The following is a 16,086-nucleotide window of genomic DNA, read 5'->3' as shown; positions in this document are numbered from 1 at the left end:
ACTAAGAACTATATTATGAGTACTTCCACATCTTCCTCTAAAAATCTTTACACTTTACACTTAGAGAAACCTTAATTATTGAAAAGAGTCAGTGAAATCATAAAGTGGATCATTTTTGCCATGATTTGATATTGTACCATGTTAAATCTAAAATCAATATCTTATCAACTTCCAAAACACAATTTTTGAGCCATCCAACAAAGTTATTAATTCTTAAGCAAAGGGTATTTTAAAATGTCCAACATTAACACTAATAAACATTATTAACTGATTCTATTTTTAAATAGGGGAAGGAGACAAGTCAAGGACACTGACGGCCAACCAGAGTTCTCCCTTTCTTCACTTTTGCTTAAGAAAAAGATATATTGATGAAGTTTGTCTCTAAAGAATGTTTTTCCGTAAATTGTCTTTGCCTGAGCCTTGATCTCTTCACCTATCCTTGAAATAAAGGCCAGAACTATCTTTGTAAACTTGGCAAATCTGATCTTTTCATGGCTCTTATTTAAAACTCAATAAATCTCTGGACATGGTAGTTCCCGGAAGATCCATCAAGGCATCTGTACAAAGCTTGCCCATTTGAGAAAAGAAAGCAATTTTATTTGCATACATCTTACAATTTGATATTAATCATGTTTTACAGAAAAATTAATGTACTCTTCAAAATTCTCACATTCTTTAAGTGTGTGAATGAGTTATAAAGATTGCATTGGTCTGTTTAGTTAGCTAACATTGAGGGCCTAGTTTTCCCAATAATGGCATTTGCCTATTATTGCTTACATTTGTTAAATGAGTATGTTTGCTTATTACCAATATGTTAATTATAGTCCTGATACACCAAAGTGGTTGGATGAAGCGTAAAGATTCTGATGAAATAGTAATGTAATCAGAATAATATAATCAGATAATAAAATAATAATATAATCAGAATAACATCAAAAATGAAAATTGTGCACTGGATCCCAGTTAATATGAATGTCCACAGAGTGGAATTGGTAATTCTCAAAGTTTCAGAACACAAATCTAAAAAGGAAAAATATGAATGAGAATGGCAATGAATATTGTAAAACAGGATCTCATTAGGCCCTTCATGCCTAGTTCCCTAAACACTGTTATAAAACATCAATCTCGGTCAAATCAACAGATGAATTTTTTTTTCATAAGTTCAATTTCTTATATAAAATAATCAGTATGCTGATGACCAATCAGTTTAATTTAAATATGATTGGCTACCAAATATATTTTAATATCTAAGAACAAACTCCTCCTATATTTTACTCAAGACGGATGTGTTTTAACAGGTTTTTCAACCTCATATTCACTCTTTTCCCTCTGTTTAAGCAGTACTGATTTTATTTTTTAAAAACAAAAACAGAAAAAAAAAAAAACACTGTCTGTTGTCTAGGTATTCTACAGAATCCAAAAGTTGTCCAAGTGTGATAGGAATGCTCAACTGAAACCAATGAAGGATTTCTATCTGCCCTAGGATATAATGGAAAGTTCTATTAAAATTAGTAGACCATTTCAAAACACCTGATAACTCTGTATTTGACAAAAAGCCCCCACTGCAAGTACTGACACATTCCTATCAAATAGTTAAGATTTACTAATTTATGAGGCAGCCCCATTCATACTAGTCACTACAAATAAGGATAAGAACAAGGATTGTGGTTTTCTTGGCAAGTTATTTTTGACAAATTCTGGTACCAATAGCATATACTACTTGTTCCAACTTCAGTTTTTTCTAAGTAATAAAGAATTAATATATCTATTTTACTAATTACTTAGGGCAGAGATTGGCTAACTTTTCCTGTAAAGAACCAGATAGTAAATATTGCAGGCTTTCCTACAATATTTGATTTCTGTCACAACTAGATTTCTGTCACAACTACTCTTTGCTCCTGTAGCACAAAAGCAGCTACAGACAGTAGGTGTATGAGTGGTTCTGGCTGTGTTCTACTAAAACGTTATTTACAAAAACTGGTAGCAGGCCAGATTTGGCCCACTGGTCATAGTCTGCCAACTCCTTAGGATAAAGCTATATAATCTTTCTTTCTTCAAAAACTAGACGTAAAAGACATGTCCTTCTCTCAAAAAAAATGTATTTGGACTTAAAAAAAAACATACATTGTCTCACAAATTTACATATTGCACAACTGGTTCCACACATTTAATTTCTGAGGAGGGCAAAACATTATTCTTTAAGTGAAATCCTTATTTATAAAAATATAAGGCAAATACTTAATAACAATGCAACATTTCAGCAAGAATATGAAAATACCTCCCTTCAGCTGAGACTTAAGTTCATGTCCATATTAAGAGACTGAATATTGACAGTTTCCTCTCTCAAATTTCTATTCTTCCTGTACAAGTGAAATAATGTAATATTATATGAAATATTCTACCTGTACCTTTTATCTTTAATTTGAGACACTAATATTTATGAGATTACAAAATGCTAATGGTATAATATATATATTTGAGATTAAAAATCCATAAGATATAAAGATTTTATCTTTATCGAAGTAACACTCTCACAGGCTACATAAGGTAATGTAAAATAGAGTAAAGGGCATCAACTTTTTCCAAAGGTGACACAAGATCAGAAATTCATGTGTGCAAGTAACATGAATGTATTTAACTGACAACACTAATTTAAGTGAGTCCAGTCTTGACATACAATAGCAAGAACATTAAGTATTTACTGGGCATTCAGCATATGCCAAGCAGTATTCTAACCACTTTGTGTGTATTAACTTATTAATCCTCCTAACAATACTATGAAGTAGGTATAATATTGACACCATTTTATAGATAAGCAAACTGAGACATGAGCAGTTAAGAAATGTGCCCAAGGTTATAGCTAATCTGTGGCAGAACCAGGACTAATCTCAGCTCAGGAGAATTGGTCTTCAAGAGCCCATGCTCGTAAACACCAGCCATACAGCTTCTCAAGCAGATATATATCTAACTGAATATAAAAGGTAAATGGCAGTGTTTTTGTAACTATTTTCTTTTTCTCAGTAATCTCTCACAATAATTCAGTTTTGTGATGAAATTCTAATTAATTATAATTAACTAATTCTAATATAAATGTTTATTCAAAATCATTTAATTTACACATCTCAGTTTCAAACACAAAGTGATTCAAGCTTTTGGGCCCATTCCTTGGCAGCATTTTCACATGCTAACTTCCTGTTGACCTATTAGTTCATATATATTGGGTACTTAGGCAAAAAAAAAAAAAAATTGGGGGTACAGGGATACTGCAGAGAATATCAGGAAGGCCATAACAGCAAAAAGCAAGTTGAAAATAACAAAAACATTCAGTCAAACATGAGCCTGTATTTCAACTTTTAAAGTACGCATCTTAGATATGTAGAGATCTATAATCATATTTTACATATACTTTTGCTTAAAGCATTACTTTAAGCAAATGTTTAAGAATAATGATAAACAATTTAATTTACACATGAAAGCTACTGCGATAAGGTAAACCATTTTAAAATACCACTAACAGTCCAATTCAATTTTATTTTCCATGAAAACATGTCAAGGCAAGAATAATAACAAAAAAAAATCAAGCAGTTGGCCAATATAATGGCCCAGATAAGTTTCATAACACCAATTCAAAACAAATACTAATTAATAACTAAAAGTATAAGAAAGTTACAAAATACATAAAAAGGCATCATTTCATTAAAAAAAGCATCCATTTCTTGATGTGTCATACCAGTTATCAGCATGATTAAACCAACAAGGCTTGTAATCCCTTTTTATATGCAAATACAGTCCATACTACCTACTATTATAGAATGCCATATAATGTAGGGAAAAGGGCTTTTCAAGCTGAAAAGTCCTTACAAACATAAGATTATCACTAAAAATAAGTGATATCACTAAATATTTTTTTAAAAAGTAGAAGATATTAAGTAAACTAAATCAAAAAGTATCAAAGGCCAAAAAAACAGAGCCTCATTTACTCATACCAATTCACTCAAATTTACCGTAAGCTAAACAATATCACTGAATGAAAAATTCAAATATGTCAAATATGACCTACTTCAAGTGTGGTTCATGGATTAATGCCAATCCACAAACTCTGTTACTGTCACATGATTGGATATGTACAGAAACTTTTGGCGCAATCTCACACTGCCGCAAGGTTTTATAGTTTATAAGATTTAACTAGTTGTTTGTTTGAGAGTCACTGAGTTAGGCCACAGTTCTCAGAATCCCTTTCAGGTAGATGTCAGATTAAAGTTCTTAGAAACCAAGGATATGATGTCTCTTCCTCAGGGAACTGACTCTATGGCTCTCTGCTGTTCTTCCCATTCCAGCTAGGGAAACCCAAATTTGCCAGCTACTCTGCTATGACCATGAAGACAATGACAATACCCTAGAGTGCTGCTCCTCAAACCTTAATGTGCAAAAGAATCACTTTAATGTGCAATAAGATTCTTTAATAAGAGTCTTACTAAAATTAAGATGCTGGTGAGGTTTGAGATTCTACACTTCTAACAAGCTACCAGGTGATGTCAGTGCTGCTGGTCTGTGGACCACACTTGGAGTAGCAAGGGGTGAGGGGACATCAAAGCAATAAGATGAAAGGAACCTGGGTCCTTAAATGACAGCACAAAGCAGAACTGTCTAACTATTCTGGGTTGTTTTGTGACCAAAAAAAAAGAAAAACCAAAAAAAACCTATGTTCTCCAGGCTTCTCTTACATCAGCCTAGCCTTCAACCTAATTAAGGCAGGGCATTTTTTTTAAGCATTAGAAAAATGTAGCTCAGGCCAGTTTTGTATTTAATCTGCTTTTGCATTTTGCTTAAAATAATATCAAAATAAATGCTTATTCACATAAGTAGAAACTGGTTAAAATGTCAAGGCTCTGTTGCACTTTCAAGATAATCAAACTTCAGTAGGCACACCATAATTTCTGTCATGTATTATTTAAGTATTAAGTCCATTCTCATTACCCTGTAACTGTAAAAGTATATACCACTACACTGCACTCTTTTCTTCATGAATTTTTAATTCAACTTGTTAAACTCTCAATTTGTTAAGAAACTACATCTAATTAAATGAGAGTGTCTTTTAATTGTGAACTATCACAGCTAACTAAGTCTTTATAACTAGTAGAAAATTTAATGAGTACTATGGCAGGTGTCTGTGTTGCAAAGAGCAGCTAGATATGTTTATTAACAAAGTTAAATATTTTGGGTGGCCATTTTGCACTAACAACAATGTAAACACAGGCACAAAAATGGTCACTGAAATTTCATGGTATTGTACAGCCATTATGTTTTTAATATACGCATATAAAAACTTTCATTATGTATCAACTTTACCAGGGAAACATCTAATTAACATGTTTATAAAGATTTTTGATGAATGAGTAATTAAACAGGGAAAAAACATAAAACCAAAGCGAAAAATCCACAACCAGAAAAGGCAGTCAAAAAATTTATCAGCAACAACCAAAATAAGGGAAAACGTACGTCCAGCTCTTGCACAACTTCAAAATGTAGCAACCAAAGAAGATTCTCATGTAGCCTGAGAACTAACCCTACCCTATCCATCCCCAAGAAGCAAAACTGAGGAAAGAAGTCAAATCAAAACGATCCTGAGAAATCTCATTATTACTCAAATTAGAACATACTAAGGGAATCAGCAGGCAGCCTAGAGAAAAGATCGTGGCCAATTCCTAGGAGTAGAGGCCCCTGAATATCAACTTGCACTCTCAGCACAGACACAAAGGGTTGCCAGTACTTGCCATTCTGAGTACAGTGAACTGAGCAAGGATACTGAGGAGCCCATTTTACATGCTTTATGTCCTAACAGTAACACATACACGTCCTTTTTGGTGCTCATAATTGCAAGATAACAAGAGCAAACTCTGTTTAGCAGAGTCCTCAGGTAAAACCCCAGTGGACTTGAACTCTATGACAACTTAGACTGCAAGATACCTAGATTCCTACTTCTTTGCCTCATTAAAGGCCCTAGCATGAAATATAATTTCATCATCTTAACTCCTTTCTAACTGAATGTACTAGACCATTTTCATGCTACTGATAAAGGCATACCCAAGACTAGGAAGAAAAAGAGGTTTAACAGGACTTACAGTTCCACATGGCTGGGGAGGCCTCAGAATCATGGTGGGAGGTGAAAGGCACTTCTTTCATGGCGATGGCAAGAGAAAAATGAGGAAGAAGCAAAAGCAGAAACCCTTGATAAACCCATCAGATCTTGTGAGACTTATTCACTATCATGAGACTAGCACAGGAAAGACTGGCCCCCATGATTCAATTACCTCCCCCTGGGTCCCTCCCACAACACGTGGGAATTCTGGGAGATACAATTCAAGTAGAGGTTTGGGTGGAGACATAGCCAAACCACATCATTCCAACCCTGGCCCCTCCAAATCTCATGTCCTCACATTTCAAAACCAATCATGCCTTCCCAACAGTCCACCAAAGTCTTAACTCATTTCAGTATTAACCCAAAGTCCACAGTCCAAAGTCTCATCTGAGACAAGGCAAGTCCCTTCCACCTATGAGCCTGTACAATCAAAAGCAAGCTAGTTACTTCCTAGAGACAATGAAGGTACAGGTATTGGGTAAATACAGCTGTTCCAAATGGGTGAGGTTGGCCAAAACAAAGGAGTTACAGGGCCCATGCAAGTCTGAAATCCAGTGGGACAGTCAAATTTTAAAGCTCCAAAATCATCTCTTTTGACTCCAGGTCTCACATCCGGGTCACACTGATGCAAGAGGTGGGTTTCCATGGTCTTGGACAGCTCTGCCCTTGTGGCTTTGCAGGATACAGCCTTCCTCCCAGCTGCTTTCACGGGCTGGTGTTGAATGTCTGCAGCTTCTCCAGGTGCACAGTGCAAGCTGTCAGTGGCTCTACCATTCTGAAGTCTGGAGGACGGTGGCCTTCTTCTCACAGCTCTACTAGGCAGTGCCCCAGTAGGGACTCTGTGTGGGGGCTCCAACCCCACATTTCCCTTCTGCACTACACTAACAGAGGTTCTCCATGAGGGCTCTATCCCAGCAGCAAACTTTTGCCTGGGCATCCAGGCATTTCCATACATCCTCTGAAATCTAGGTAGAGATTCTCAAACCTGAATTCTTGACTTTGTGCCCCCACAGGCTCAACACCACATGGAAGCTGCCAAGGCTTGTGGCTTCCACCCTCTGAAGCCACAGCCCAAGCTATATGTTGGCCCCTTTCAGCCAAGGCTGGAGTGGCTGGGACACAGGGCACCAAGTCCCTAGGCTGCACACAGCACAGGGACCCTGGGCCCAGCCCACGAAGCCACTTTTTCCTCCTGGACCTCCAGGCCTGTGATGAGAGGGGCTACTGTGAAGATCTCTGACATGGCCTGGAGAGACATTTTCTCCATGGTCTTGGGGTTTAACATTAGGATCCTTGCTACTTATGCAAATTTCTGGAGCTGGCTTGAATTTCTCCCTAGAAAATGGGTTTTTCTTTTCCATCACATAGTCATGCTCCAAATTTTCCAAACTTTTGTGCTCTGTTTCCCTTTTAAAACAGAATGCTTTTAACAGCACCCAAGTCACCATTTGAATGCTCTGCTGCTTAGAAATTTCTTCTGCTAGATACCTTAAATCATCTCTCTCAAGTGCAAAGTTCACAAATCTCTAGGGCAGGGGCAAAATGTTGCCAGTCTCCTTGCTAAAACATAACAAGAGTCACCCATTTCCCAACAAGTTCCTCATCTCCACCTGAGACCACCTCAGCCTGGATCTTATTGTCCATATTACTATCAGCATTTTGGGCAAAGCTATTCAACAAGTCTCTAGGAAGTTCCAAACTTTCCCACATTTTCCTGTCTTCTTCTAAGCCCTCCAAACTGTTCCAACCTCTGCCTGTTACCCAGTTCTAAAGCTGCTTCCACATTTTTGGGTATCTTTTCAGCAATGCCCCACTCTACTGGTACTAATTTACTATATTAGTTCTTTTTCATGCTGCTGATAAAGACATACCTAGGACTGGGAAGAAAAAGAGGTTTAATTGGACTTACAGTTCCACATGGCTGGGGAGGCCTCAGAATCATGGCAGGAGGTGAAAGGCACTTTTTACATGGCATTGGCAAGAGAAAGTGAGGAAGAAGCAAAAGTGGAAACCCCTGATAAACCCATCAGACCTCCTGAGACTTATTTGGACTTACAGTTCCACATGGGTGGGGAGGCCTCAGAATCATGGCGGGAAGTGAAAGGCACTTCTTACATGGCGGTGGCAAGAGAAAATGAGGAAGAAACAAAAGCGGAAACCCCTGAAAAACCCATCAGATCTCACGAGACGTATTCACTATCACAAGAATAGCATCAGAAAGACCGGCCCCCATGATTCAATTACCTCCCGCTGGGTCCCTCCCACAACACATGGGAATTCTGGGAGAAACAATTCAAGTTGAGATTTGGGTGGGAACACAACCACACCATATCACTGAAGTACTAAGCTGTAAGCAATTCTGAAATATCAAAAAGAAAAGAACTTGTCGCTATCTCATAAAACATCAAATGTGAAAGAAATAGTTCTGAAAACAGTTTCTACTAATTACCTTGAAACAGAATATTTCAAAGACCCTAAAGAGACAGCTGGTTGTCTCAGGCAAAGAAATGTTATCCACATATTTCAAAATTTTCTTCTAACTAAATACAAACATATACCTTTAAGTGCATTATCTTCATTATCACTAGTTATATCTCTTAACAGTTGAATTCTATAAACAAGGTAGAAAATATCAACAAATAGAGAAAGCTTTCTATAACAGGCTATTTCCTGCATTTCTGAGGAGATCACATTTTTCATAACATTTTGTTTAAATTTCACAACATTCATTTCAGAAATAACAATTTTCTACTCTACAAAAAGCTTGAAGAAGTTTCATGTCCCTTGAGGACACAAAAGCAAAATGATGAATGATACCAAGACCAACTAAGATGAGAGTAACATTCATTCCACAAGTATTTAAGTGTCTACTGTGCACCTTACATTGTGCTAAATGCTTGGAATACTACAAAAATATGAAGACTTGATCTTTCCCTTACAGAAGCTTACAAAGTCATAAGGCATCAATCAAACTATCAATGTTATGGACACCTAAACTTAACATATGTCCCTATTTCTCTCTCAAAACAAAGCTTGAACTGAGTCAATTCCAAATTCATTATAAAATACTGGCTTAATTTATTTAGCAAGTTTTTCCATCAATACTTACATTTATTATTTCACATTAGGTATTTTACAAAATCCACCTCTATTAATTTTTAAACTCTTCATGGTCCCACTTAGAAATTTAATAAAATAAAATTTTTTTTCTTAACATCTTCATGTAATATCCATGACAGACTGCCTTCTGAAAAGCTGCAGCTAAATTTTATTTGTATTTTATATATTTAGAGGAATTTGGGGAAAGATTGTGGGGAATTTTTAAAAAGACTTTCAGATATCTAAATTTATAAAGAATGTTTTAAAAGGTGTTCTGAGTCTCCAATATCAGCAAGTCAATAAACTAACACTGACCATATCAAATAGTCTTATCAAAGAACTCCAAAAGATATGTCCATTTTCTGTTCTTAGAAAACTCAATGACTTTATAATGCATTCTAAAGCTTTTTCCCCTAACTAGCAGGTCCTTAAAGGCTAATTCTCCTCTAAAAATGCTAAAATTTCTCAGTACTTGAACCTAGCCTCTTACTCAAAGCTTGGTTCTTACATCAGTACTGTCCAACAAATATAATGTCCACATATGTAATTTTAAATTGTCTTGTAGCCATATTTTAAAAAGTAAAAATAGGTGAAATTAATTTAATAATTATTTTAACAAAATATATTTTAAAGTATGATCAATATAAAAATTACTGAGATCCTTACACTCATTTTTAGTACTGTCTTCCAAATTCAGTGCGTATTTTACATTTATAGCACATCTGAATTTAGACTAGACATATTTCAAGTGATCAGTAGCCATATTTGTCTAATGTCCACCATACCGGACAGCTGCAGCCTTAGATGATCTTATCCATGCACCATTTCAATCACCACCTATACTGGAATGACTCCAAATTTATCTCTAGCCCAGTCTTCTCTTCTGAGTGCAAGATTGGTATTTCCTAATGCCTAACATCTTATTTTAGATGACTTAAAGGGACCTCACACTCAAGTAATGACCAACTTAACTCATGACCCAACCCCAAAAAATGCAACCATCTTCTAACAGTCCCTAACTGAATTGTAATTGATTTGAGGATACAAGTCTAAAACCTAGAAATCAAGCCTTTAACAACTCCTGTGTCACATTCATGTCCAATCCGTCAAAAAGTCCTGTCCATTTACCTTCCAAATATCTGTCAAGTTGATCTGCTGCTCTCTATCTCAACCATCACCATCTATTTCATAGTCCTGCCCAGCTCCATTTTCTTCAGTCCAAGGATACTTCAAAACCATGATGTTATCCCACCATAACCCTCACATTATGATTAAAACTATTCAACTGATTCCTATTGCCTTCAAAATAAAAATAAATCCTAACATGGCCAACAAGGTCCAAGCTATGTGACCTGTCCCTAGGTAGCTCCTAATTCTATCTCACTACACTGTCCCTCTGTCTTGCCCTCTAGCCACCCAGGTCCTTCAGATGTTTGTATTTACCACGCTCCCTAGTGCCCTATGACTTTCGCAGATGCTGTGCTCCCCTCACTTAGTCAGTTACCACTCATTCTCCAGATCTCAGGGTAGCATTCTCTGACCACCATGAAAACACAAATTCCCCTTTAGTAATTCTGCTATTCTCTGACCACCATGAAAAGGCTAATTCCCCCTTAGTACGTGCATTTGGAATGATGTCTCTTCTCCTCTCTAGTATTCTTTATAGATGCAGCATGTTTGAATATGTAATTAATGGGGTTTTTTTCTATAAGACTATATCTGACTATACTAAGAAAGTGCCTGCCACAATATGGTGTTTAAGAATTATTTGTTGAGGCTGGACACTGTGGCTCACATCTGTAATCCCAGGACTCTGGGAGGCCGGGACAGGTAGATCACTTGAGGTCAAGAGTTCAAGACCAGCCTGGCCAACATGGTGAAACCCTGTCTCTAATAGTCCTTTTTCATGCTGCTGATAAAGACATACCTGAGACTGGGCAATTTACAAAAGAAAGACATTTATTGGACTTAACAGTTCCACATGGCTGGGGAGGCCTCACAATCATGGCAGATGGCAAAGAGGGGCAAGTCACATCTTATGTGAATGGCAGCAGGCAAAAAGAGAGCTTGTGCAGGGCACCTCCCATTTTTAAAACCATCAGATCTTGTGAGACCCATTCACTATCACGAGAACAGCATGGGAAAGACCCGTCCCCATAATTCAATCATCTCCCACCAGGTCCTTCCCACAACACGTGGGAATTATGGGAGCTACAAGATGAGATCTGGGTGAGGACGCAGAACCAAACCATATCAACTAAGAATACAAAAATTAGCTGGGTGTGGTGGTGGGCACCTGTAATCCCAGCTACTCAGGAGGCTGAGGCAGAAGAATCTCTTGAACCTGGGAGGTGGAGGTTACAGTGAGCCAAGATCATGCCACTGCACTCCAGCCTGGGCAACAGAGTGAGACTCTGTCTCAAAAAGCAAACAAACCAACAACAACAACAAAAACGAATTATTTGTTGAATGAGTGCATTGATGAATGTGCCTTGTTTTTTACTTAGCCAAATATCAGAAGACACAATATTTAAAGAAAACATATACAGTGCCTTGTTTTTTCCTTAGCCAAAGAGCACAAGACATGATATTTAAAGAATACATATACAAAAACCTTGCTTATACATCATCAGTACTGGAAAGGCTTCCAACCTTCCCAAGTCTGGGTTAACTGCTCTCAGAAGTGTTTCAACAAAATCTTCCAAGTAAAATAACAGTGTATATCATGTTTAAATTCTGCCTGTCTTGTACATCATAGCTCAGCAACACAGTGCTTTGTGTACAGGAGGTATAAATATTTACTAAATGTATTTCAGTGCACATATTATTGTATAGAGTTACATATTTCTCTGTATATGCCTTACTTATTATTGTAAAGATATTATAATTCAAGAGCACTATACTGCTATTTGTCTCTACTTTTAAGGCCATAAAATTGTACTACATGTGAAAAGTACATACACACACTCACATCCATCCAATAGAGATGTGAATCCTATTGGGGTTCCAGTGCTATGGTACATATAGGCTCTCTGTCTATGCAGTTCTTTCCTCCTTTTGTCCATCACCAACCTGTTTCTTTTCTGCTATCAGTGTCTTTGATTTCACACCCTTCTTAATACTTTACATTATTACCATACATTTTTGCCCCATCTTGTTTGCTTTTCTTTGTTGTGCTATGACTTCACAAGTGTTTCTCAAATTTTTACATGAAAATTTCTGGGCATTCAGTATTCTTCTTCCAAAATTTATCTGGCAATACTGTTCTTCGGCTACTTCTATATCCTAGACCTTTCAGAAAGAATGAATTTCTAGACTGATGGCACTTAACTGAAACATGATAAGTCAAAATGCCAATATTCTTTTGTCGAAAGGAGAAAACATAAGCCAAAAAAGTTGATATAGTCATATTTTTATGGTTCTTAAAATGTTACTATGCAATTTTAGTTGATTTAGCAAATGCTGCTGTATGAAAGGAGAAAATTATTTTCAACCTGCTGAGGTAGCAAGTTTCTTTTTATACCCCCTTTATGCTTAAGGCAGTCAAGTCTACAGGCAGTTGAAACTAGATTTATAGGTTAGTCACCAAAAAAAAAAAAAATCACTGCAAACAGCACCTTGAAACCTGAACACTTGCACAGTTTAACAGAACATCCAGTCATTTTTCGCAGTTTACAGTATCAGTAGAAGCTGTAAAGCAATATGTAACATATTTTGAGACAGAAAGTCAGCAAGGCTTATTACCTTTGAACATTTTAATTTCACAAACAATATAAGCCAAAGAGATAGTTACAAATGTTCATTAAAGAAATAGAAAATATTTCAAAATAGAAGGATGTCTCCAATAAGCTCCACTAAAATCTGATTAAAAAGCAATTGGCTAGCCAGGCGTGGTGGCGCATGCCTGTAATCCTACCTACTTGGGAGGCTGAAGCAGGAGAATCGCTTGAACCTGGGAGGTGGAGGTTGCAACGAACCAAGATCGCGCCATTGCACTCTAGCCTGGGCAACAAGAGTGAAACTCCATCTCAAAAAAAAAAAAAAAAAAAAAAAAAAAAGCAATTGGTTTCCTCTAATGTTCTTCAGCATCTAAAAAAGTGTTTTAATGATTCGAATCCTTTCCAAAAGAGTATACCAAGCTATTTACATCTGCCTGTCTTGTACATGTGACTTACTTTAAAGGCCATGAAGCATGGTAATTAAAGGTATATCATAATTCTAGATTTTAAAACCCCTGCACTTAATATTAAACCTTATAAAGAACTACCAATATTCTCTACAAATATTTACCTATTTCTAAGAGATGTACTGGAATGGTGAGGGAGCAAAACTTCTAATACCCTCTTATTATATGCATAAACTCATATTTTATGTCTATTACCACTAGTATAAGAAGGTATAATTACATTACTGCTACTGCAGAGGTTGTACTGATGCTGCTACACAATGTTTCTCATCTGAAGAGTGAGATCATTCACCAGCAATCTCCTGGAAAAAAGGTGTGTCTCTAAGAAAACTAGAACCAAACAAACAAAGGTACAGCAGTGGCTGCAGGCTGGGCATCTGAATTTCTTAGTCATGATCATTAATGTGTTTGAGAAGAAGTCTCTATGTAATGGAATGTGAAAAGAAGCCCTTCATCTGTGGACAGGTCAAAAACTAGGAATTAGAAATTCCAGCAAAATATCCTGAAGTTGTTCCACATCTTTGTAGTAGCTATCTTCAAAGTAATGTGGAATAGAGTGGGCCCTTGAATACAAGAGTGCAATAATCACTTTATAACCTATACTGTCATTATGCTTCTTATTTTTTCTATTTATCCCATGGTTGTTTTCCAGTTCTACATTTTGATAAAGACCTTAATAAGCTGTAGCCTTTCTTAGTTGTTCAAAGGTGAAATGAAGGGAAAGGAGTTATGTATGCACTTGGGCCAGAGGATGTTAGCATGGTGATAGCACCAATAATCAAACGGAGATAACCCCAAAGGGGAAAGTGAAATTCAAGAGGTAAGAAGGAGACCTTTGTTTATCCTCTCCATCCCATCTCTGCCCTCAAAACAAACAAACAAAACAAAACCTGGAGTACTCCATGGCTAACACCTGGGTGTTAGAAAACTGGGCTAGAAAACATGTTAGAAACATGTTAGAAAACATGTAAGACTACATGTTCTTTCAGAACAAAATGGAAATGCTATTTCATATGCTACCTTAAAGGGTCTTCAACTCAAACTACTGGGTAAAAGAAGCAAAGACACACAATATAGTGTCCCACTTTTTCAGATACAGTAATCCCTCAGTATCCATAAGGGATTGGTCCCAGGGCCCCTACAGATAACAAAGTCTACTGATGCTCAAGTCCCTGACACAAAATAGTGTAGTGTAGTATTTGCATATAACCTACACACATCCTCCTGTATACTTGAAATCATCTCTAGACTACTTAAAATACCTAATACAGTGTAAATGCTATGTAAAGTTATATTTTATTTTTTATTCATATTATTTTTATTGTTGTATTGTTATTTTTATTTATTTTTTATTTTTCCAAATATTTTAGATCTGTGATTGGTTGAATCCAAGGATGCAGAACCCACAGATATGGAGGGCCAACTGTATTCTTAAACCTCAAAAAATACAGAATTTACCAGATTTTCAGATAAGCCTAGTACGCAATTAGTTCATTCACTGCAAGGCAAAGATTTATTTGATTCTAATAGGATCACCCCTCAGAATAAGCCCTTTATCTTTCCTGGACTAGGAAAGTAAATTTACACACCACAATATGCTTCAACCCAATTTTCAATTTTTAAATGTGTCACTTTTGATCAATAATTTAAATTAGATGCGGTCACTTCTGTTAATTTTTGGTGGAAATGAGTACTGAATCTTTATTCTAGACATCTGGGCTCTATTCTTGGTTCTGCCATTTATAACTCTGAGCAAATTATTGAAACTCTCTGTGCTTCAGTTTCTTCATATGCACAAAGAGAGAGTTAAGCTATGCAACATCAATTCCATGGAAGACACTTTTTTTTTTTTTTTTTTTTTTGAGACAGAGTCTCGCTCTGTCGTCCAGGATGGAGTGCAATGGTGCGATCTCGACTCACTGCAACCTCTGCCTCCTGGGTTCAAGCGATTCTCCTGCCTCAGACTCACCAAGTAGCTGGGATTACAGGAGCCTGCCACCACACCTGGCTAATTTTTTTGTATTTTTAGTAGAGACGGGGTTTCACCATTTTTGCCAGGCTGGTCTCCAACTCCTGACCAACCGCCTTAGCCTCCCAAAGTGCTGGGATTACAGGCATGAGCCACCACTGCGCCCAGCCAGAAGATACATTTTCAAAAACAAAAACACAACTGATTAGGTACCCCGTGACAGGTTTCTCTTAAAAACAAACAAACAAAGGAGGAGATGGAAGAGAAAAATTCAAAATGTCCAGAGATCAACCTTTTGAATCTTTCTCCTGTGAGTAGAATTTTATATTCCCACTCACAGTGATCAGGGATATCATCCCAAAGGAGAATGAACCTCTGAAGAGAGAAAACAAAAATGCAGAGTGAGTAAAATTGTTATCTAGATAAATTCAGAGTCAAATTTCTTCTCCCCATGAAGTTATTCCATGCATATAATTAAGCCTTACAAGGTACCATTTAGTGCATTATTTAAACATAATCACTACTCTGTAGAAAGCCCTGGAACATTCAAGTTCAAATCAGCAAAATCTAATAGTTTGTGTGCTACTGGCCACTGAAGAACAAAAATTATTTTAAGTCTGCCAGGTAGCTACTTTTGAAGTTATATTTTAAAATACTGATTTTTATAGGGGTTCTAATGAAGATTAAAACCTT

The 16,086-nt window shown here is 36.6% G+C and overlaps 1 protein-coding gene across 9 annotated transcripts in view; it reads right to left on the bottom strand.

Annotated features, from left to right (window-relative positions):
• The window catches only part of TDRD3 (tudor domain containing 3), a 177,336-nt gene that overhangs the window by 157,442 nt on the left and 3,808 nt on the right, over window positions 1-16,086 (bottom strand). For 2 of the 9 annotated variants that reach the window (XM_063697400.1, XM_063697401.1), the window contains exon 1: window positions 13,159-13,266. The exons of 5 other annotated variants lie outside the window; for them this stretch is intronic. In XM_063697400.1, coding sequence (XP_063553470.1) covers window positions 13,159-13,229 — 71 coding nt within the window. In that variant the 5' untranslated portion in view covers window positions 13,230-13,266. Of the gene's footprint in view, window positions 1-6,122; window positions 7,000-13,158; window positions 13,267-16,086 lie in introns of those variants that run through there. 2 more of the 9 variants (XM_055360750.2, XM_055360751.2) reach the window with 1 other exon arrangement.

The sequence above is a fragment of the Gorilla gorilla genome, chromosome 14 (genome assembly GCF_029281585.2).
Source record: "Gorilla gorilla gorilla isolate KB3781 chromosome 14, NHGRI_mGorGor1-v2.1_pri, whole genome shotgun sequence".
In the NCBI taxonomy this organism is placed as follows: Eukaryota; Metazoa; Chordata; class Mammalia; order Primates; family Hominidae; genus Gorilla; species Gorilla gorilla.
Note: the sequence above shows the minus strand (reverse complement) of the source record. Positions and strands in the feature narration are given on the sequence as shown.